Genomic DNA, 20,762 nt, shown 5'->3' on the forward strand with positions numbered 1-20,762 from the left:
TGCACAGAAGTACTTCATTTCAATGGAAGTAATAGTAAAGCTTTTTGGAAGCTATGCAGAATTACTTAATTTAGATGACAGAAACTTCTTCTTAGACGTCATTTTAGGGGAAGAAAATAATTTTCCATTTCTATGCAGCTAAATAAATGAAAAGAGTTTTATTTCAGTATATCTTATGCAAAGCAATATTGGGTCTTTTACGAACCTCACAGAAGGAACAATTTTATTTTAATTCTGGCAGCTCAGCATGGATGAAAATCGTGGAATTAGATAAGGTCTCCTTCCTATTGACTTATGGTTACTTAAAAGCAAAAGGGAGGAATAAAAACACAAAAATAATATGTATCATATTTGGCTCAGGATGCAGCACTATGGATACTCTGATAAAATACTTGTAGTATAATTGGCGTATGTCTTCTGGAAATAAATTTGGCAATATATATGAATGCATACAGCTATCATTGCAGCAATTCTGTTTATAAGAATATATGCTAAGAACATAACAAAAATATGTGTAAAGCTATGTGTGTGTGTATGTGTTTGTGTCTAAATATAGATATATATGTATATTTACATAAAATATGTGTGTATATAAATATGATATGTGTGATATGTATAGACACAGGCACACACACACATATATACATAGATACTCATAAATATAACATTTATTATATAAATATTTATTATAATATCAGTCCTGAGAGTGACTAAGTAAATTATGGCATATCCATACAGTGGAGTACTATGCCACCATTTAAAATTACCATGTAGATTCAACTTAAATGTTTAATATATTTCTAAATATTTTAAAACCTATTGATACAAATAATTCCATAGTGTATAAGAGTATTATGATATTTAAATAATTGGGAATAATAACACAAAATGTGAATAGTGGATATCACTGGTTTGCAGAATTTTTTTCATTTATTTCTGTTTTACGTGTTTTCTGCTTTGGTTATACATTACTTTGAAAACCAGTAATGCCATTGAAATGCCATTGAAAAATATCTGACCAAAGCTGACAATGATATGTTTGCAAGATTATAAGTGTGTGTGCAAAGATGTGTATGCTCATTCAGTGCACTTACCTTTGGCAAGGAAGCTCGAGATCCTGAACTCTGTGTCGTCATCGTCAGCACAGTGGTTATCCCCAGAGCTACCCTGGCCGGTGCCGCATCCATGTTGATCCAGAACGAAACCCAGGATAGAATAACAATCAGGAGACTGGGAATGTACATCTGGATCAGATAGTATCCCATTTGTCGCTCCAGATGGAATCGCACTTCTATACACGTAAACTTTCCTAATTGATTGTAAGGTAAATACAGCAATTAGTACAAATAGGTCTTTATTATGGCATCAAATATCACAATTTCTTTTCTTTTCTTTTTTTTTTTTTGAGACAGGGTCTCACTCTGTGCCCCAGGCTGGAGTGAAGTGGCCTGATCTCAGCTCACTGTAGCCTGCGCCCCCTGGGTTCAAGACTTTCTCCTGCCTCAGTCTCCCCAGTAGCTGGGATTACGGCATGCACCACCAAACCCGGCTAATTTTTTTTTGTTTTTTTTTGTTTTTTTTTGTAGAGGTGTGGTTTCACCATGTTGGTCAGGCTGGTGTTGAATTCCTGACCTCAGGTAATCTGCCCACTTCAGCCTCCCGAAGTATTGGGATTACATGTGTGAGCCACTGATCCTGGCCTCACAATTTAATTTTGATAAGGCTTCTGTCATAAAACTTTCCATGATAATGAAAAGAGACTCATATTGATTCCTGAAAAAATATTTTTCACTGTTAGCATCAAGAAGCAATGTAGTAAGAGAGTGTACTCTTGTAGGAAATAGTAGTAAACTTTATTACTTCCGACTTGAAAAGTGCTTTACACTTGTCAAAATATCCAAATATTTATTATTTCACTTGATTACGACAATTGCTTCTGAGGCAGACAGGAGAAACAGATACTTATTATGTAACGATCTTCTTTACTCATTGACTGTTTCTGATGCTCTGAGTGCTTCTTTAAAGCCAGGTGCTATTTGTTCCGGAAGCCTTTCCATTTTCTTTAAAGTAAGTGCTAGAGGATAAATACAATTGAATACGAATGATTCCTTGAATAATAAAGCAAACAAGTAGGAAAATATATGTTTTTTCCCATTAATACTTTTGAAAATAAAAGCACACTTACTAAAAACAAGTGGGATCCATTTGTAGTAGATACGTATGCTTTTGTGTCTCTATTATTTACCTCTATTTTGGTGAGCAATACATGGAGGAGTAAATGATGGTTTAATAAACATTAAGTTGATATTTTTTGTTTGTGTCCTGTTCTACTCCCTACTCTATTGATACTGATTTATACTACTCTATGTTATCTCTCCTTTATAAAAATTGTTCTTCTAAATCACCAAGTTCTTGGTTTAATTGTTTTTATTCGAATTATTTTAGGAAGGATGAGGTCAGAAGGTTATTCTGCTCTTTAAGTAACATTCTGTTAGTTATCATGAAAGAAAGATGTTAAAGAGCAATTGCTGTCCTATTGCTAGGTAGGACTCAGTGCAAGGGACTTGGGCCATGCGTGATTGCACAGGTGAGGCAAGGGCACTATATCTGGATGAACCCATGCATGTGTTTCCAGAGCTTAAGTCTCAACAAAAGTTCATAAAGTCTGGGAAACGTAGGTTCCACTCTTAGGCGAATAGTAATCAGAAACATATGTGCAAACCATACATGATCCTTTTATCAATTTGTCAAATATATACAAAATGCCTAAAGATTCCTGAAACATATGAAAATACTTTAGATTTTAAAGTGCTATTAAATATAAAGATTTAAATTTTTCTATGAAAAATAATGAAATGGAATAAAACAAGAATAACTGAAATACATTTATAATATCAGTTAAATAACTCACTAAGTAATCTCGTAGCATAATTAGTAACAAATACTAACCATTCAGATACTTTTGTATAAGTTTTCTAAATTTCGGGTGATTCTCAAGGAAAAAAATAAGCTCCATTGTGTTTTTATTTAAAAAGAGTGTTTTTCAAAGTTCAGAATCACTAATCATCAGAAAAATGCAAATCAAAACTACAATAAGTACAATCCCAGCACTTTGGGAGGCCGAGGCGAGCGGATCACGAGGTCAGGAGATGGAGACTATCCTGGCTAACACGGTGAAACCCTGTCTCTACTAAAAATACAAAAAAAATTAGCCAGGCGTGGTGACGGGCGCCTGTAGTCCCAGCTACTTGGGAGACTGAGGCAGGAGAATGGCGTGAACTCGAGAGGCGGAGCTTGCAGTGAGCCGAGATGGCGCCACTGCACTCTAGCCTGGGGCGACAGAGGGAGACTCCCTCACGAAAACAACAACAACAACAACAACAATAAGATGTTCTCTCACTCCAATAAAATAACTACTATCAAAAAGTATCAAAAAGACAGAAAACAACAAATGTTGACGAGGAAGCGGAGAAAGGGGAGTACTTGTACAGCATTGGTGGGAATATAGATTAGTCCAGCTACCAGATAAAAGAGTATAGGAGTTCCTTTAAAAAGTAAAACTAAAGGTACCATATGCAATACTGGGAATATATCCAAAAGAAAGAAAATCAGTATATTGAAGAGATATCTGTTCATTGCATGTTTGTTGAAGCCCTATTCACAATAGCTAAGATAGGGAACCAACCCAAATGTCCCTCAGTGGAAGAATGGATGAAGAAAATGTAGTATATATACACAATGAAATATTATTCAAACAAAAAAGAATGGCATTCTATCATTTGCAACAACATGGATAGAACTAGATGATAAGCCAGGCATAGAAAGACAATATCCCATGTTCTCATGCATATGTGGGAGCTAAAATAATTGACTTCATGGTTGTAGTAAAGAGAATAGTGGTTTTGAGAGGCTGAGAAGAAGGCAGGTGAAGAGGTTGGTGAGTGGGTTTAAAAATACACTTAGAATGAATAAGTTCTAGTGTTCAATAGCATAATGAGGATAACTACAGTTAACAATAATTTATCGTACATTTCAAAATAGAAAGAAGAAAAGATTTGGAATGTTCCCAACACAAATAATTGATGAATATATGAGGTGATAGATATTCCAGTTACCCAGATTTGATCATTACAGATTTCATGTTTGTATTAAAATATCACATGTACCTCCAAAAACATGTACAGCTATTATGTATCTATAAAAATTAAAAAATGTTTTTACAATATTGCTGGGAAAGAAAATAAAGGGCTACACACATGAACACAAATATGCACCATTGCTTGTATATAAATAAATAAACTCAGTGTATGTGGATCTGAAGAGATAAAAGAACAAGTTGGACAAAAAAATCCATTACTTATGCATGGCAGCAGACCCCAGAAATATAGTGATCAACAGAATCAATATAATACAAACTTAAGACAGTGAAAGAAATATGCAATAAATAAGTAAACATAAAATTGAATGATATAGTTTCAGATGGTGAAAGCAGAATTTGGGCGTTTAACACTTATTGTGATATATGGATGTTTCAAGAGTTGGCATTTGAATAACCCTGAAGGAATTGGGAGTATTAGACCTGGAACAATTTTGGGAAGAACTTTACATGCAGAAGGAAGAGCAAGAGCAAAGGCCCTGAGACAGACAGAGATGAGTTTGGAATATATAAGCAAGCAAGTCATTGTGGCAGGGTACTACGGAGCAAAGGGAAGAGAGATAAAAGATTTTGGAGAAATTATTAGCAGGAGACAGATAATAGGATGCTGTAGCATATAACTAATAAATACTTTGGCATAGTGAAAATACAACTGAATAAATCCTCTAATTTTGCGCAATTAATTTGTATATGAAAACATTTTTAACTTAAGTGTATTTCATTTTATGGGAGGAAAGGGCATTTTATAAATTTGGTCTTAGGTAACCTAATATTGTTGTTTGTTGTATTTTCACAAGTAACATAAAAGGCATATGTGGAATCTAGGCCTATTATTGGAAAACAAAAGAAGATTCTTGTGCATTGTAAAAGCAAATATGAAATGGAGTCTGGAATCCGAAGCAAATTAACCACATACTTGAATGAGGACTCTATGAGGTGCTTTCATTCTCTACGTAATTTGGGCACGTTATTCTGTTTCTGGACAGTACAATGCTTCTAGAATGTAAAGTTGTAAGGTCTCTACGATATCTCCTAAGATGTCCCATTCCTTGCTTACAGTAGGCATTCATAAATGTAAGTTATTTTCTTTTAAGCTGTAATAGCTCATTTGATAACTCAAGGGAGTATGCAAACTTATTTACACTAGGGAAGTGTCTCCAGTCCCTCTGTCATAAAACTTCATCCCTAATTGAGGCTTACAACTTCACCTCTTGTTCTGAGTTACATGGTATCTCCCTAAGATTCATGTCCACCCAGAATCTGTGAATGTGAACTGACTTGAAAATAAAGTATTTGCAGATACAATCAAATTAAAATGAAATTGTCTTGGATAAGAGGGGGTCCCAAATCCAACATGACTGATGTCCTTATAGAAAGAGGGAAATTTGGACACAGAAACATAGACACATGGGGGAATCCCATGTGACTCTGGAGGCAGAGACTGAAATGATGCATCTGCAAGCTGAGAAACAAGGTTTTCCAGAATAGGTAGTCAGGAAGAGACAGGGAAAAACTCTCCCCTAAAGCTTTGAGGGAAAGCATGGCCCTGCTGACACCTTGAATTTTGGATTCCTAGCCTCCAGAACTGTGAGAGAACACATTTCTGTTAAGTCACTGTTTGTGACAGGTTGTTAGGGCAGCCGGAGGAAACTAATATACCTCCGTAAGTCAACTCTAGGGGAGTTTTAACATATGTCTAAGGGAACTGAGCAAGTACGGTGCTATTGACTTGCCTGCTCTTTATCTTTGTGTGGACATGTTAAACTTGAACTCCCTAATAAGTTAGATACCAGCTTCATCTCTGAGTGAAAAGGAAAACAGTAATGACTTTTTGATCAGATATTGTGAATTTGCTAAGGAGATAAGAGAGAGTAGGGACTTTGTATAGTGAAAGGTCAGAGCACAGTTCTGAAAAATGCTGAGTCCACGATGAATCATAGTTACTGTAATGAAATGGTAAGAACAGCAGCTGATGCTAGTGTGAGGTCATGTAGTCACCACAATGGAGTGATGCCTCAATCATGGGCCATTTAATGGAATTCAGAGAATTCCATTACTTTCTAACTGCATGCATACATTCTAACTGTATAGTTAGAATATTTCTTATGGAAATAGCCCATGTTAGTTAAAGCAACTGAAGAGAATTTGCCGATGTGCAGATACCACATTAAGTCTCTAAATTCTTAGTGTTGATAACTATATCTGATATTTATCTCAACTGTCTTAGTGTGAATAGTAGGTGCTTAGGTAAAAATAACAGTGAAATGCATGAAAATATGACAAAGGGAGAAGTTAGGCAAACAAAGTTTTTCTTTTCTTTTTTTTTTTTTTAAGCAGAAATAGTGTTTACTGCCCAAGAAAGGTCAAAAACACATTTTATTCCTCACAGAAATTAAAGGAATAGTTTTGGAAACATTATTACTATGTAATCATGAGCTTTTCATTGAAAATTATTTAAAGATAATTGAACACCAAGCATTACTTTGGTCTCATACAGACCAATTATTTAACAATATGTAATTAATCAAAGTATTGATGTTTCAAATGCATCCATTTTCTGCTATATGCCTATGCAAAACAATGATCTAAGAAGAGTTAAATGACTTAGCATTATAATGAAGAAACATCTGGATATCATAAAACCACAAGTAGTCAGTGTAAAGAACACTACTCAACCCCTACCTGTATTGTAATGTTTAGTGCAGTATCGTAAGTCTTTTTCTTCTTTCAACAGAAACTGGGGCAAAGTGAGTCCTTCTGCCACTTGTACAGGTGCCTCATCTTGCCATTCAAAAATGAGATCATTCATTGTGTACCCAACTAGGCAAAACATAATAAAACTATGAATAGTCTAAAAAGGGCATTCAAAGAAAAGAAATACAAATTACTTTATAGTCACATAGGATGAGAAGACCAAACAGTGTCATCTTATAGTAACTCTATGGATGGAGCTATTAATTGCCCAATTCCATTTCATAAATGTCTGTGGAATCTATTCATGTGGAACTCCCACCAAATAATATGAGAAAACAAAGTGGGCTTATTAAAGAAACTCGAAGGGACATGCATATACATTCTTTCCTTGGGATGGGTAGCTACTGGATTAATTTGGTAATTTTCATTTTGATTTCATTCTGTCTGGTTTCTCCTTACTTTCAAATTATTCAGGACTTTCTCAACAAAAACTGAAATTGTCACTTGTTAGAAAATGGCTTTTTTTTTTTTTTTTTTTTTAATGAGACGGGGTCTCGCTCTGTCACCCAGGCTGGAGTGCAGTGGCGTGATCTCTGCTCACTGCAGCCTCTGCCTCCTGGGTTCAAGTGATTCTTCTGCCTCAGTCTCCCCGAGTAGCTGGGACTACAGGCACATGCCACCACACCCTGCTAATTTTTATATTTTTCATAGAGACAGGGTTTTACTATATTGGCCAGGCTGCTCTCAAACTTCTGATCTCATGATCTGCCTGCCTTGGCCTCCCAAAGTGCTGGGATTACAGGCATCAGCCACCGTGCGCAGCCAGAAAAATGACTTAAACTTAGTGTAAGAATAAATGTCAGAAATCTCTTAATTATATACAGATTGCTCAAGGATTTAGGCATGTTAATTTTACTTCTGTTGTGTTTTGAATCTCTCCAGAGTTGCATGTAGATAGCATTTATTTCTGTGCACTTAAACCCAATTAGAAAATATCTACGAAAGTGGAGAGGAAGTGGAAATTTATGTTTTCGTGAAGATTTTGATACACATTTCATCATTTAATGATTCACCAATTTCTTACATTAATTTGAATTAAGCATTTAATTCAAAGAGAGGGGAGCATTCATTATTGATATATATGGACTTTAAAAATTTCCATCCTTTATAAATAAAGAAAACAAAGTGGACTCATTAAAAGTATACCATGACATGTCAAAACTTGAAGGGACATGCCATGGTATACTATTTATAAATAGTCAAGGCTTGGGCCAGACAAATTATATTTTTGTCGTGGAAAAATTTCAACTCCTTAAGCCATAATGTTGAATAGAATTGGAGTATTTTCTTTAGAATTTCTTGAACAGGCAAATAAAAGTTTATTATAGAATGCATGTATTTTCTTTGCTCTTTGGAACATCTACACCTGCATATTGCTGGCAGCTATTGTATTTTTTAAAAAATATATTTTCATTATCATAAAGGATTCTCTTTTCTCCCCTCATGAAAATAAATAACAACTTGGGGGGAAAAACAGACACACAAAGAAAATGACTTCAACTGTAACATCTGTGGGGGGAAAGTACTACCACATAATACCTCCTTGATTTAATCATTAAACATGGGACAGTTTGTGGAGGTGGAAACTCTTGCATATAATATCAGTGAATTCAGGACAGAATTGATTAATGGATTTTGTAATAGGTCAGCAGCCTTTAGTAAACTAAAATTTCCTATTTCTATATGGGAGGTACCTAAGAACTGCAGAATTTTATCTTTTCCTTCCCTCTGAGTGAGAAGCTGTTGAAATGTATGTTTAAAGACTACTGCAGAAAATGAGTCAAAAGTGAATGGGACCTGTGGGGCAGAACTGTTGTTACTTTGATCAATGAGTTTCTTGATGCACAACTACCACCGAGGTAGAAAGAGAGAGGAGGCATGGTGTGGCCTCTGAACCAAGTCAAATGGTCGACATGTTAAAAGTAGTTGGGTGCAGTGGCTCATGTCTGTAATCCCAGCACTTTGGAAGGCCGAGGCGGGCCAATCACCTGAAGTCAGGAGTTTGAGACCAGCCTGGCCAATGTGGTGAAAGCCCATCTCTACTAAAAAACACAAAAATTAGCCAGACTTGGTGGTGGGCACCTTTAATCCCAGCTACTTGGGAGGCTGAGGCAGGAGAATAATTTGAACCTGGGGGGCGGAGGTTGCAGTGAGCTGAGATCGACCATTGCACTCCAACCTGGGCAACAGAGTAAGACCCTGTCTCAAAAAAAAGAAAAGGCAGAAGCTCCAGGTCTGTGAAGCAGCGCAGAAGGGAAATGGTCCCAAACAAATTCTCCTGGAAACAAGCTTGTATTGTAGGGAAGAGGCTATGTGAGTGACTGGAAACAGTTGGCATGGAGTAGGTTAGGCTGAATAGAACACTGAGTAGGGAAAGGAACTGATCACCCTCCACCCTCCCCAATACCTGGGAAAACTCTCCCAGACACAGTGAAATCTGATCCAGCTGTGGTGGTAGTGACTGGAGCCAGATGCCCTACCACGCTTGACCCTTAGGTATACCTCACAGCATCCACTCCACAGGCAGTGGAGATGGTAGTAGCAAGAGCGTCACTGACCAGATCTCTTTGGACTGTATGGGATTCTGCTGCTGAAGTTTTCAGCAGAAATATCATCAGCGTGATGGCTCATTATGAAGCAAGCACTATTTGGTAGAGTTTGAGAAGTCACTGAGATTGAAGGAAGCATGCATCTACATCTGAATTTTGACTCCAGAACAGATGTGAGAACCTGAAGGACTGTCCCGTAGGCTGATGGATTTAACATGGTAGGGACTTAATACTTGCTTATACTAGAATACATTTATTTCATTGACCCCTGAAATTAATAATGATTTGATTAGTAATAATAGAAAGCTTTCACTTTCATTCATAAGTCCTTTAATATGTCCATTATAAATACCATTTTACTGAGAAAGTGGATGCACATTTCTCAAAGATTTAAGGATACTAAAATAGGCACCAATTCTACCTCCTGCTAGATAAGACATGTTTCTCATTCTTCCACACCTATAATCACTGAAGACAAAATATGTGAGATTGTGTCCCAATTTAGACAGATGAATGGAAAAATGACCTGAAATTTCATTTTGTTTTTATATTCTAAAATTTTCTCAAGGTGTTCTGTGAAATGAAACTAGCTTTATGAAATTCCTTCAAAGACAAGCTTTATTTAGTTGCTAATACAATTTATAGACAGTATATGTAGCTTGCTTTTGTTTCAAACAGTCATCCACATTAGTTTAGGTATGTGTATTTCATATTCATACTATATCACTTCATTATGATTCAAAAAGTACTTAAGTTTGAAACCAGAAGGAAGATAGTAAGAGACAATGGTTGGGGCAATTCCTTTATTTGAGCAACTTACTGGTTATTAATGATAACAACTAAGTGGTAATATTGTCTCAACAAACTCTCAGACATAATTTTTAAAAATCAATACTTTTTCACACAATTCAAAATGTTTTAAGATCCTTATGCTGTTGGTTGGTAGATCTTTATACAAGTCTGAGAATGTTAAAGAGAACAGACTGGTTAATGAGATCAAGATTGTGAGCTGAATTACCTTATACCACAGTAAGTTTCCCAATGAATACTAATTTATTCAGGGAGCAGACATTAACCCTAACTTCAGTCAACAACCTCGTATGTTAGCTACCATAAAACACATAAACAAATGGCTTAGTGCAACCAAACGCTGGTTTTATCAAAGAGTTATTCACTGAGTACCAACTGTATGGAAGATGTCCTGCTAGGCTTCAGGCAATGTGATATATTATTGCCGAGTAAAGAGTAAGTGGCATGGGAGACGCAGAAAGTGCTGTTTCCTTTTAGCACAGGGTTCTGTGATATCTACCTAGGCCCCATTTGAGCTGGATCTTGAAAACAAGGCAGGGCCTGCATATAAAGTATGCAAAAGGTGAGGCACTTCAGGCTCAAGAAGCAGCAAAATCATTTGAAAGAAACTGCGAACTCCCAAGGTTTATAATAGCAATGGGAACCGCTTCATTTGTCTAGAGCCAGTTTGCATGAAGAAGCATATAAAGTGACAAATAATGTAAGATGATGTTAAGTTTAAATTTCCAGTTTAAAAGTTTGATCACTGGAATCTTTTGAGCAAGTGGCGAACCACAAAAATTGTAACTGAGTAGCATTACTCTAGCAGGATTCTTTCATGGAATTCACAAGGTCAAAACTGCTTTCACAATCATTTGCTTTTTTCATTGTGTCAACATTTGCCCTGATGTTGAAAAAACAATGGTGGGTAAAACTTCTAGTGCTTTTGCACAAATAAAGGGGCTGGCACCAAACTGTGCTAGGAGTTACTGTATTTTTACTGCCACATCTTGCAGTAAAAATAATCCCATTTTTATGAATGTCTTTGATCCCTTATGAAACAGTAAATATCTTATAGTGAAAACAATGCCACTTTTAATTCAGAATGTTCTTGATCTTTGATGAAGCACTAACAATGATTAATTTTATTAAATTTGGACCCTATGTAAGTACCTTTTAATATTCTGTATGTCAAAATGGGAAGTCTGCACAAAATACTCAGCTGCAAGCTGTAATATGATTCTTTCAAGGAGAATCACTGGTGTCTTTGAGTTCCAAGCTGGGACTAGCTTGGGTTTTTTGTGAAATACTATTTTTTATGTGAAAAAAAGTGGGTGGAAACTGTGGTTACTGTGCCTAGGTATTTGGCAGACCATTTTCTCAAAGATGGAGGAAGTGAACTTATCTGAACGTGTCATGTTAAGGGAAACAACAGACAGTATTTGCTGTCAATGATAAATTTTGAACTTTCAAGTCAAAGTTGGAATTTTGGAGAAATTGTTGTTACACCATGAGCTTGATAGCTTTCCAATACTTAAAGATTTTTGATGGGCTTGATGGTGACATCAACAAATGTGATATTTTGATGTGTACAATGAAGTGTGTCAGCTGTTTGGAAGATTTAAATAACTCATCAATCTGATATTTTTGAAATGACAAAAACATGTTTAAAAAGCATACATGAAAGACCCATTCAAAGTGCAAGATAGACAAGTTCGTTTTAACTTAAAAGAGTAGGAAGAGTTCATTGATATGGTTTTCAATTCCACATTGCAATTAATCTTTAAGAGACTTAAAGTTTTTTGCTTTCATAAGAAGGCAAAACAAAGCAAAACCAAAAAATGAAAACTCTCTCATTCTTCTGCAATGGTCCACAAGGATTACAAGTCAGAGGTAACATTTCAGTAGATAATTTAACCAAAATTGGCACATAATTAACTATGTGTTTAAAGGAAAATTTCAAAGTTTTCAGTCTAAGTCACTGACAAGTAGCTATGCAACAATATTTGCTTGTATTTCAAACCTCATGACATTAGAGTAGCTTTCTTTGACCATCTAATAAAACACCTTTCCTCCAGTTACTCTACCTTACCTATTTTCTGTTTATTTTTTCCATAGTACTTATCCTTACCTAACATTATATTTATATATATATATGTATATATATATATATATTCATCAGGTTTTGACATTATATATATTCATCAGGGTTTTTATTTTGTTTTCCCACTTTGTCTCCTAGAATTTACTCTTTATAGAAAAAGAAATTTATTCTCTTTTAGTCAGTGGCATATTTTCTATTACCTAAAATAGTACATGGCCAGCATATAGCAGGTGCTTGAATATTTGAATTAGAAATAGAGAAGATATAAAGGGGAAGGAGGAAGTGTGTGTGTGTGTGTGTGTGTTACTTTATTTTGGGTTGCCTTGAATTTGAGATGGTAGAAGAGGATGCAGGTGTTGAGCCTAAGAAGTCACAACATTGACTTATATGTTGAAGGTAGTTGAAATCGTGGAACTAGATATTGGAAATGAGTTTAGGATTAAAGATATAAGTTAAAAACCACTATCTACATATACTAATTAAAATTATTGATTATTTGAAAACATCAGAGAGATAATATGTAAATGAAGAGGAAGAGCTATAAAGAACCTTGGAGAATGCTTTGGAAGAGAAAAGTGATGACAGGAAAGTAATAATCAAAATAGAAATCCAAAGAGGTACATTTCAGTTAAATAGAAATAAGAGTATCTAATGGAATTGTCTGATCATAGTATTTTAAGGTGATAAGTTTCCCAAAAGCAGAGGCTGGGAAATCATTTTTCAGGAATGTTATAAGAGACATTCAATGTTTTAGTTAAAACTAACTGGTTTAGTTAAAGTAGATGAACTCTAACTAAGGCTTTTCCAACCCTTTGGTTTTATAATATACTTAAGTATAGCTTTACAAATCTGTCTAAATAAAATGCACTATAAAATAAAACAATAAGAAGCATTTGGTCCTATTATAGAAATAGGAAGACTGATCAAAGGAACCAAAGATAAAATTTAGAAATCTAAGTATGTATACACATTTAATAATTGTACTATTTGCAAGTATCACAGTAAGATAGTGGAATATCAAATGGACCATAGCAATGTGAATATCTGTGTAGCAGCAAAGTAAGATGTAGATGTAATCTTGAGAGATGCAGAAAAGGCCTCTGAAGCCTGACTTCTTTTTATTTTACGTAAATGTATCGAGTACAAGTGTAATTTTGTTACATGCATAGATTGCTTAGCATTGAAATCAGTGCTTTTAGAGTATCTGTTACCCAAATAATGTATATTATATCCATTAAGTAACTTCTCAGCCTCCCCCTCTTCCCACCCTGTCAGCCTTCTGAGTTTCCACTGTCTATCATTCTACACTCTGTCCATATGTTCTTCAGCACTATTCACAGTAGCAAAGATGTGGATTATTTATGAATATAAAAAATGCTCTAGGCTAACCTTGAATGTAAACAGGCTAAATGTCCCACTTAAAAGGCATAGAGTTGTAAGTTGCATTAAAAAAAAAAAAAGCAAGACCTAATGGTATGCTGTCTTCAAGAGACCTATCTCACAAATGATAACACTCACAGGCTCAAAATAAAGGGAGGGAGAAAAATTTACCAAGCAAATGGAAGGCAGAAAAAAGGAGGAGTTGCAATCCTAGTTTCAGACAAAACAGATTTCAAACCATTGATCTCCATCAATGGATGACTAGATAAAGAAAATGTGGAACATATATACAATGGAATACTATTCAGCCATAAAAAGAATGAAACTATACCTTTTGCATCAATATAGATGTAACTGGAGGCCATTATCTTAAATAAAACAAGTCAGACAAAAAAGACAAATACTGCATGTTCCCATTTATAAGTGAGAAAAAACATAATGTGTACACATTGGCTTAGAAATTATTTAAACACCATAACTTTATTTGTATATTTTGTTCTCTGTTAGAAGGGCCTACTTCTTTATTATTTTCAAAACTACCGTTGCCATGTATAGACTTTCATATTTCAGATTAATATCCAATTGAAAATCATGTTAGGATTTTCATTTACACTGCATTGAAATTATGGCTTAATTCTGAGAGAGTAACATTTTCACAATAATGTATTTAAATAACCTCAGAAATGCACAATGTAGATAAATCATTTGAAATAGAGTCCAAAATCAGATCTATGTGTGGAAATTTAAGGTAAAAATGACACTTTTTGTTTTGTAGTTTTTATTTTTTATTATTGTATTTATTTATTCAGTTTTAAATTTTAGGTTTGAGGGTACCTTTGAAAGTTTGTTACCTACATAAACACATGTCACAGGGCTTTGCTGTACATATTATTTCATCACCTAGGTATTAAGTCCAGTATCCAATAGTTGTTTTTTCTGCTCCTCTCCCTTCTCCTCCTCCCACTTCAAGTAGATGACACTGTCTGTTGTTCCCTTCCTTGTGTTCATAAGGTCTTATCATTTGGTTCCCACTTATAAGTGAGAACATGAGGTATTTGTTTTTTTCTTCCTGCATTAGTTTGCTAAGGATAATAGCCTCCAGCTCCATCGGTGTTCCCACAAAATACATGATCTTGTTCTTTTTATGACTGCATAGTATTCCTTGTTGTATATGTACCACATTTTCTTTATCCTTTTATCCAACCTGTCATGGATAGGCATTTAGGTTGATTTCAAGTGTTTGCTATTGTGAATAGGGCTGCTATGAACATTCGTGTGCATGTATCTCTATGGTACAATGATTTATATTCTTCTGAGTATATATCCAGTAATAGTATATATCCAGTAATATCCAGGTTGAATGGTAGTTCTGCCTTTAGTTCCTTGAGGAATGGCCATATTGCTTTCCACAATGGTTGAACTTATTTACACTCCCACTAACTGTGAGTAAATGTTCCCTTATCTCTGCAACCTCACCAGCATCTGTCATTTCTTGACTTTTTAGTAATAGCCATTTTGACTAGTGTAAGATCATATCTCATTGTAGTTTTGACTTGCATTTCTCTAATGGTCAGTGATGTTGAACTTTTTTTCATACGAAAAAATGTGCTGGCCACTTGTCTTCTTTTGAAAAGTGTCTGTTTGTGTCCTTTGCCCACTTCTTAATGGGGTTGTATGTTCTCTTATTGTAAATTTGTTAAAATTCCTTATAGATGTTGGATTTTAGGCCTTTGTCAGATGCACAGTTTGCAAATATTTTCTCCCATTCTGTGGGTTGTCTGTTTACTCTGTTGATAGTCTCTTTTACTGTGCAGAAACTCTTCAATATAATTAGTTCCCCGTTGTTGATTTTCGCTTTTGTTGCAACTGCTTTTGGTGTCTTTATCATGAGATCTTTGTCCATCGCTATGTCCGCGATGGCATTTCTTAAGTTATCTTCTAGGGTTTTTACAGAATTGGGTTTTACCTTTAAATATTTAATACATCTTGAGTTGATTTTTGTATACGGTGTAAGGAAGGAGTCCAGCTTCAATCTTTTGCATATGACTAGCCAGTTATCCCAGTACCATTTATTGAATAGGGAATCTCTTCCCCATTGATTGTTTTTGTCAACTTTTTCAAAGATCAGATGGTCGTAGATGTTTTGTCTTCTTTCTGGGCTCTCTATTCTGTTCAGTTCGTCTGTATGTCTGTTTTTGTACCAGCACCCTTCTCTTTTGGTTACTCTAGTCTTGTAGTATAGTTTAAATTCAGGTAGCATGATGTCTCTATATTTTGCTTAGGATTGCCTTGGCTATTCAGGCTCTCCTTCGGTTCCACATGCGTTTAAAAATTTTTTTTTTCTGGTTCTGTGAAGAACGTCATTGGTAATTTTATAGAAATAGCATTGAATCTGTAAATTGCTTCGGGCTAACCTTGAATGTAAATGGGCTAAATGCCCCGCTTAAAAGGCACAGAGTGGCAAGCTGGATTTAAAAAAAATACCTAATAGTATACTGTCTTCAAGAGACCAATCTCACACGTAATGACACTCATTGCTCAAAGTAAAGAGATGGAGGAAAATCTACCAAGCAAATGGAAAACAGAAAAAGTGAGGATTGCAATCCTAGTTTTAGACCAAACAGATTTAAAACCAAAAAAGATAAAAAATGACAAAGAAGGTAAAGAGTTCAATTCAACAAGAAGACCTAGCTATCCTAAATATATATGCAACTACCACAGGGGCACCGAGATTCATAAAGCAAGTTCTTAGAGACTCACAAAGAGAAATAGACTCTCATACAATAATAGTGTGAGACTCCAGCACTACACTGAGAGTATTAGTCAGATCATCAAGTCAGAAAAGTAAAAAACATATTCAGGATGTAAACTTGACATTGGACCAAAAGGATCTGATAGACCTTTACAGCACTTTCCACCCAAAACCAGCAGAATATACATTCTTCTCTTCACTACATGGCACATACCCTAAAATTGACCATGTAATTGGACATAAAACAATCCTCAACAAATTACAAATTTAAAACGAATGAAATCACACCAAACACACTTTTGAACCACAGTGCAATCAAAACAAAAGTCCACACTATGAAAATTGCTCAAAAGCGTGCAAATGAAAATTAAACAACATACTCGTGAACGACTTTGGGGTAAATGATAAAATTAAGGCAGAAATCAAGTTCTTGGAAAATACTGAGAAAAAAGATACAACATACCAGAACCTCTGGGACACAACTAAGGCAGCGTTAAGGAGGAAACTGATAGCACTAAATGTTCACATCAAAAAGGTGGAAAGATCTCAAATTAACAACTTAACTTCACAATGGAAAGAATTAGAGAAGCAAAAACAAATCAACCCCACAGCTAGCAGAAGACAAGAAATAACAAAAATCAGAGTGGCTCAGATAGAAATCAAGCCACAAAAAAGCCATTCAAAATATCAAAGAATCCAGTAGTTTGTTTGTTTGTTTGTTTGAAAACATTAATAAAACTAGGCCACTAGCTAGACTAATAAAGAAGAAAAGAGAGAAAGTCCAAATAAATATAATTAGAAATGATGAAGGGAATGTTACTACTGACTCCACAGAAATAAAAACAACCGTCAGAAACTACCATGAACACCTTTACACACACAAACTAGAAAACCTAGAAGAGATGCTTAAATTCTGGACACGTACAGTTTCCCAAGACTAAGCCAAGAAGAAATTGATTCCCTAAACAGACCAATAACAACCTCCAAAATTGAATCAGTAATAAATAGCCTACCAACCAAAAAAAAAAAAAAAAAAAAAAAAAAAAATGCCCGGGAGCTGATGGATTCACAGAATCGTAGTTCTGAATTTTACCAGATGTACAAAGAAGAGCTGGTACCATTTTTACAGAGGCTATTCCAAAAAATTGAGGAGGAGGGACTCCTCCCCAACTTATTATATGAGGCCAGAATCATCTTGATACCAAATCCTGGCAAGGACACACACAAAAAAGAAAACCTCAGGCCAATATCCTTGATGAACATCGGTGCAAATATTCTCAACAGAATAATTTCAAACTGAATACAGCAGCACATCAAAAAGCTAATACACCATGATCAAGTAGGCTTCATTCTCAGGATGCAACGTTGGTTCAACATATGCAAATCAATAAATGTGATTCATTATGTAAATAGAACAAAAGACAAAAACCAAATGATTATCTCAATAGATTCAGAGAAAGCTTTCGATAAAATTCAACACTGCTTCATGTTAAAAACTCTCAATAAACTAGGTATTGAAGGAAAATACCTCAAAGTCATAGGAGCTGTCTCTGACAAACATGCAGCCAACATACTGAATAGTCAAAAGCTGGAAGCATTCCCCTTGAAAACTGGCGCAAGACGAGAATGTCCTCTCTCACCAATTTTATTCAACATAGTATTGAAAGTCCTAGCTAGAGTGATCAGGCAAGAGAAAGATATAAAGGATATCCAAATAGGAAGAGAGGATGTCAAACTACCTCTGTTTGTAGATGACGTGATTTTATATCTAGAAAACCCCATAGTCTTGGCTCGAAAGCTCCTCCAGCTGATAAACAACTTCAGCAAAGTTTCAGGATACAAAATCAATGCACAAAAATCACTATCATTCCTACACACCAGCAACAGCCAAACTGAGAGCCAAATCAGAAAGGCAATTCAATTTACAATTGGCACAAAATAATAAAATAATAAAATACCTAGGAATAACCAGGCATGTGAAAGAAAGATCTCTACAATGAGAATTACATAACACTCCTTAAAAAAATCAGAGAAAACACAAACAAATGGAAAAACATATCATGCTAATGGATAGGAAGAATCAATATCATTAAAAAAAGATGCTTTAAATTAACATGGCAAAATTTTAATAAAAGATGATGAGAAAAAATTCTAGAAAAAGGAGTGATGCAAAAATAAAATCTAATTTTATTTAAAATATAAACATAATTTGTGCTATACAAGTTCTGGATTAAAATACATGATAATATTTTGTAACATTGGCATGTACAAAGCATAACTTATTAAGAAAAACAAATTTAATTATATGCATATTTAAAACTTTACTGTGAAAGGTATTGTAAAGTTAAAATGTGAATAACATATGGAAAATAACATGTGTAACAAATATGATACAATATAATATAATTTAATATAATATAATAATATTATAAAAATGAAAAGATAATTCTATATTAATGGTTTAAATAGGCAAGTTACAGAAGAAACAGCAATAGTTACTAAGTATGTAGGAAAAAAAGCTGAAACTAAAAGAGATGTGAATACAATAAAATACAATTTTATGTCCATGAGATTAGGTAAAAAACCTTAAATCTGACATAAACCAGCAATGTTAATATGAGTTTGGTACAAAAATGCTTTTAAATTTACTGTATTTTGTTTGAAACATCTTTTGGGTTTATAGTCATTCATATAGTATATGTATATATACACATATGTATTCATAGAGACAAACACAAATGTATATGTATGACAGAGAGAGAGGGAGAGAAAGTAAGGAAGAGAAAGTAAAAGGCAACTGGTAATGAGGCAAACAAAGTAGCTAAGGCTAGAAAGGAGGATTGTGAGTAGAGGCTAATAATGCATTCATTTTGGTTTGTTTCTTAGTTTGTATTAAAATTTCCTAGCACAAACATACCAATTTTGAAGAAATCATTCAAATTTATTACATTATCATTTTTTAAAATCATAAAATCTTTAGTGGTTTAAAAATAGCTTAAAAGACTACACACGAGAAAAGAGGTTACACAAAACTTTGCACAGTGGGTAAATATATAAAAGAAGCACTTATTCAAAGGGAGAATGTGGGCTGTGAATACACTTAGGTTGAAAATGAGTTTAAAGATTTACTAATAAATTGTAGATTCACATTTCATTTTAAAAGTAAACCAGAATCATATTTGGTCTGGCTATCTCAAAAGTTAGGCAGCGTTAGGGTGGAGACAGAGAGAGATTTCTAGTTTGACCCAGTTTGCAAATGCTTATGTTCTTAATTAGCAGCTGGAATTCAAAAAGCAGAAGGAAGAAAATGCTCACTCTTGGCACATGCTGACTATTGCTAGGAGAAATATTGCTCAAGTACATCTTATTGACCTGACAAGGAACAACTGCTATGTCAAAATGTATTTAACTAAAACATTTTATTTATAATTTGTGCATTTCATTTGAATACTCATCATAAATCAGGCCGTTACATGTGGTTTCATTTAAATTATTGGTCCAGTAAATTATGTATCTTCTTAGTAATTACATTTTCTCTAAAACTTCTGGTATAGCTGACCTATAACCATTGTCTTATAAGACATTTTAACATATATCACAGACTTAAGGTTTCCCCCTCTCTCTTGGGAAAAGTGTGGATATATAATTTGTGACCCCAACTGCTCTTCTTAAATGACAAACACAACAATAACTTTGTTCATATTTCTCAAAACTTCACAGAATTACCACACTTTGAATGCACAAAGTTTAAATTTTTCTGAGAAATTTCAATTAAAATCTGAAAATGACCTGACCCTGAGCCCATTTTAATGAGGGAAGGCATCGTGGTTGATTGGATTTCACTCTAGGAGAGGTTATAAGAGGGTCTTGCCTGACTACCTTTTTGGAATAAACTTCACATTGTGAGAAAACATTCTGTGTCTGCCTCCCAGGATACTGGAGGTTCAGATCTGCTCAAATTTGTCAAACAATCAATTCACTAAATAGGCCCCAAATCATAACCGACACTGTGAGCCAAATCACTTTAGCAGTATCTGAAAGTTGTGTAATGTTTTGAATAGAGAATAGTAAGGCAGTAATGCCTTGACTGGTCTTGGTTTTTTTTTTATCTTTGATGTATTTATATTTTTTTAAGAGATAACGTCTCACTCTGTTGTCCAGGCTGGAGTACAGTGAAGCAATCATAGCTCACTGCAGCATCGAACTCCTGGGCAAAAGTGATCCTCCCAAGTAGCTGGGACTACAGGCAGGTGTCACCACGCCCAGCTACTTTTTTGG

The 20,762-nt window shown here is 34.8% G+C and overlaps 1 protein-coding gene across 2 annotated transcripts in view; it reads right to left on the reverse strand.

The window, feature by feature from the left end:
• GLRA3 (glycine receptor alpha 3) overlaps positions 1-20,762 on the reverse strand; it is a 172,949-nt gene that overhangs the window by 31,981 nt on the left and 120,206 nt on the right. For both annotated transcript variants that reach the window (XM_033215724.1, XM_033215725.1), the window contains exons 6-7: positions 6,839-6,976; positions 1,095-1,309 (exon numbers count right to left, since the gene is read on the reverse strand). In XM_033215724.1, coding sequence (XP_033071615.1) covers positions 1,095-1,309; positions 6,839-6,976 — 353 coding nt within the window. The remainder of the gene's footprint in view (positions 1-1,094; positions 1,310-6,838; positions 6,977-20,762) is intronic.

This window comes from Trachypithecus francoisi, unplaced genomic scaffold, assembly GCF_009764315.1.
Source record: "Trachypithecus francoisi isolate TF-2019V2 unplaced genomic scaffold, Tfra_2.0 Lachesis_group1, whole genome shotgun sequence".
In the NCBI taxonomy this organism is placed as follows: Eukaryota; Metazoa; Chordata; class Mammalia; order Primates; family Cercopithecidae; genus Trachypithecus; species Trachypithecus francoisi.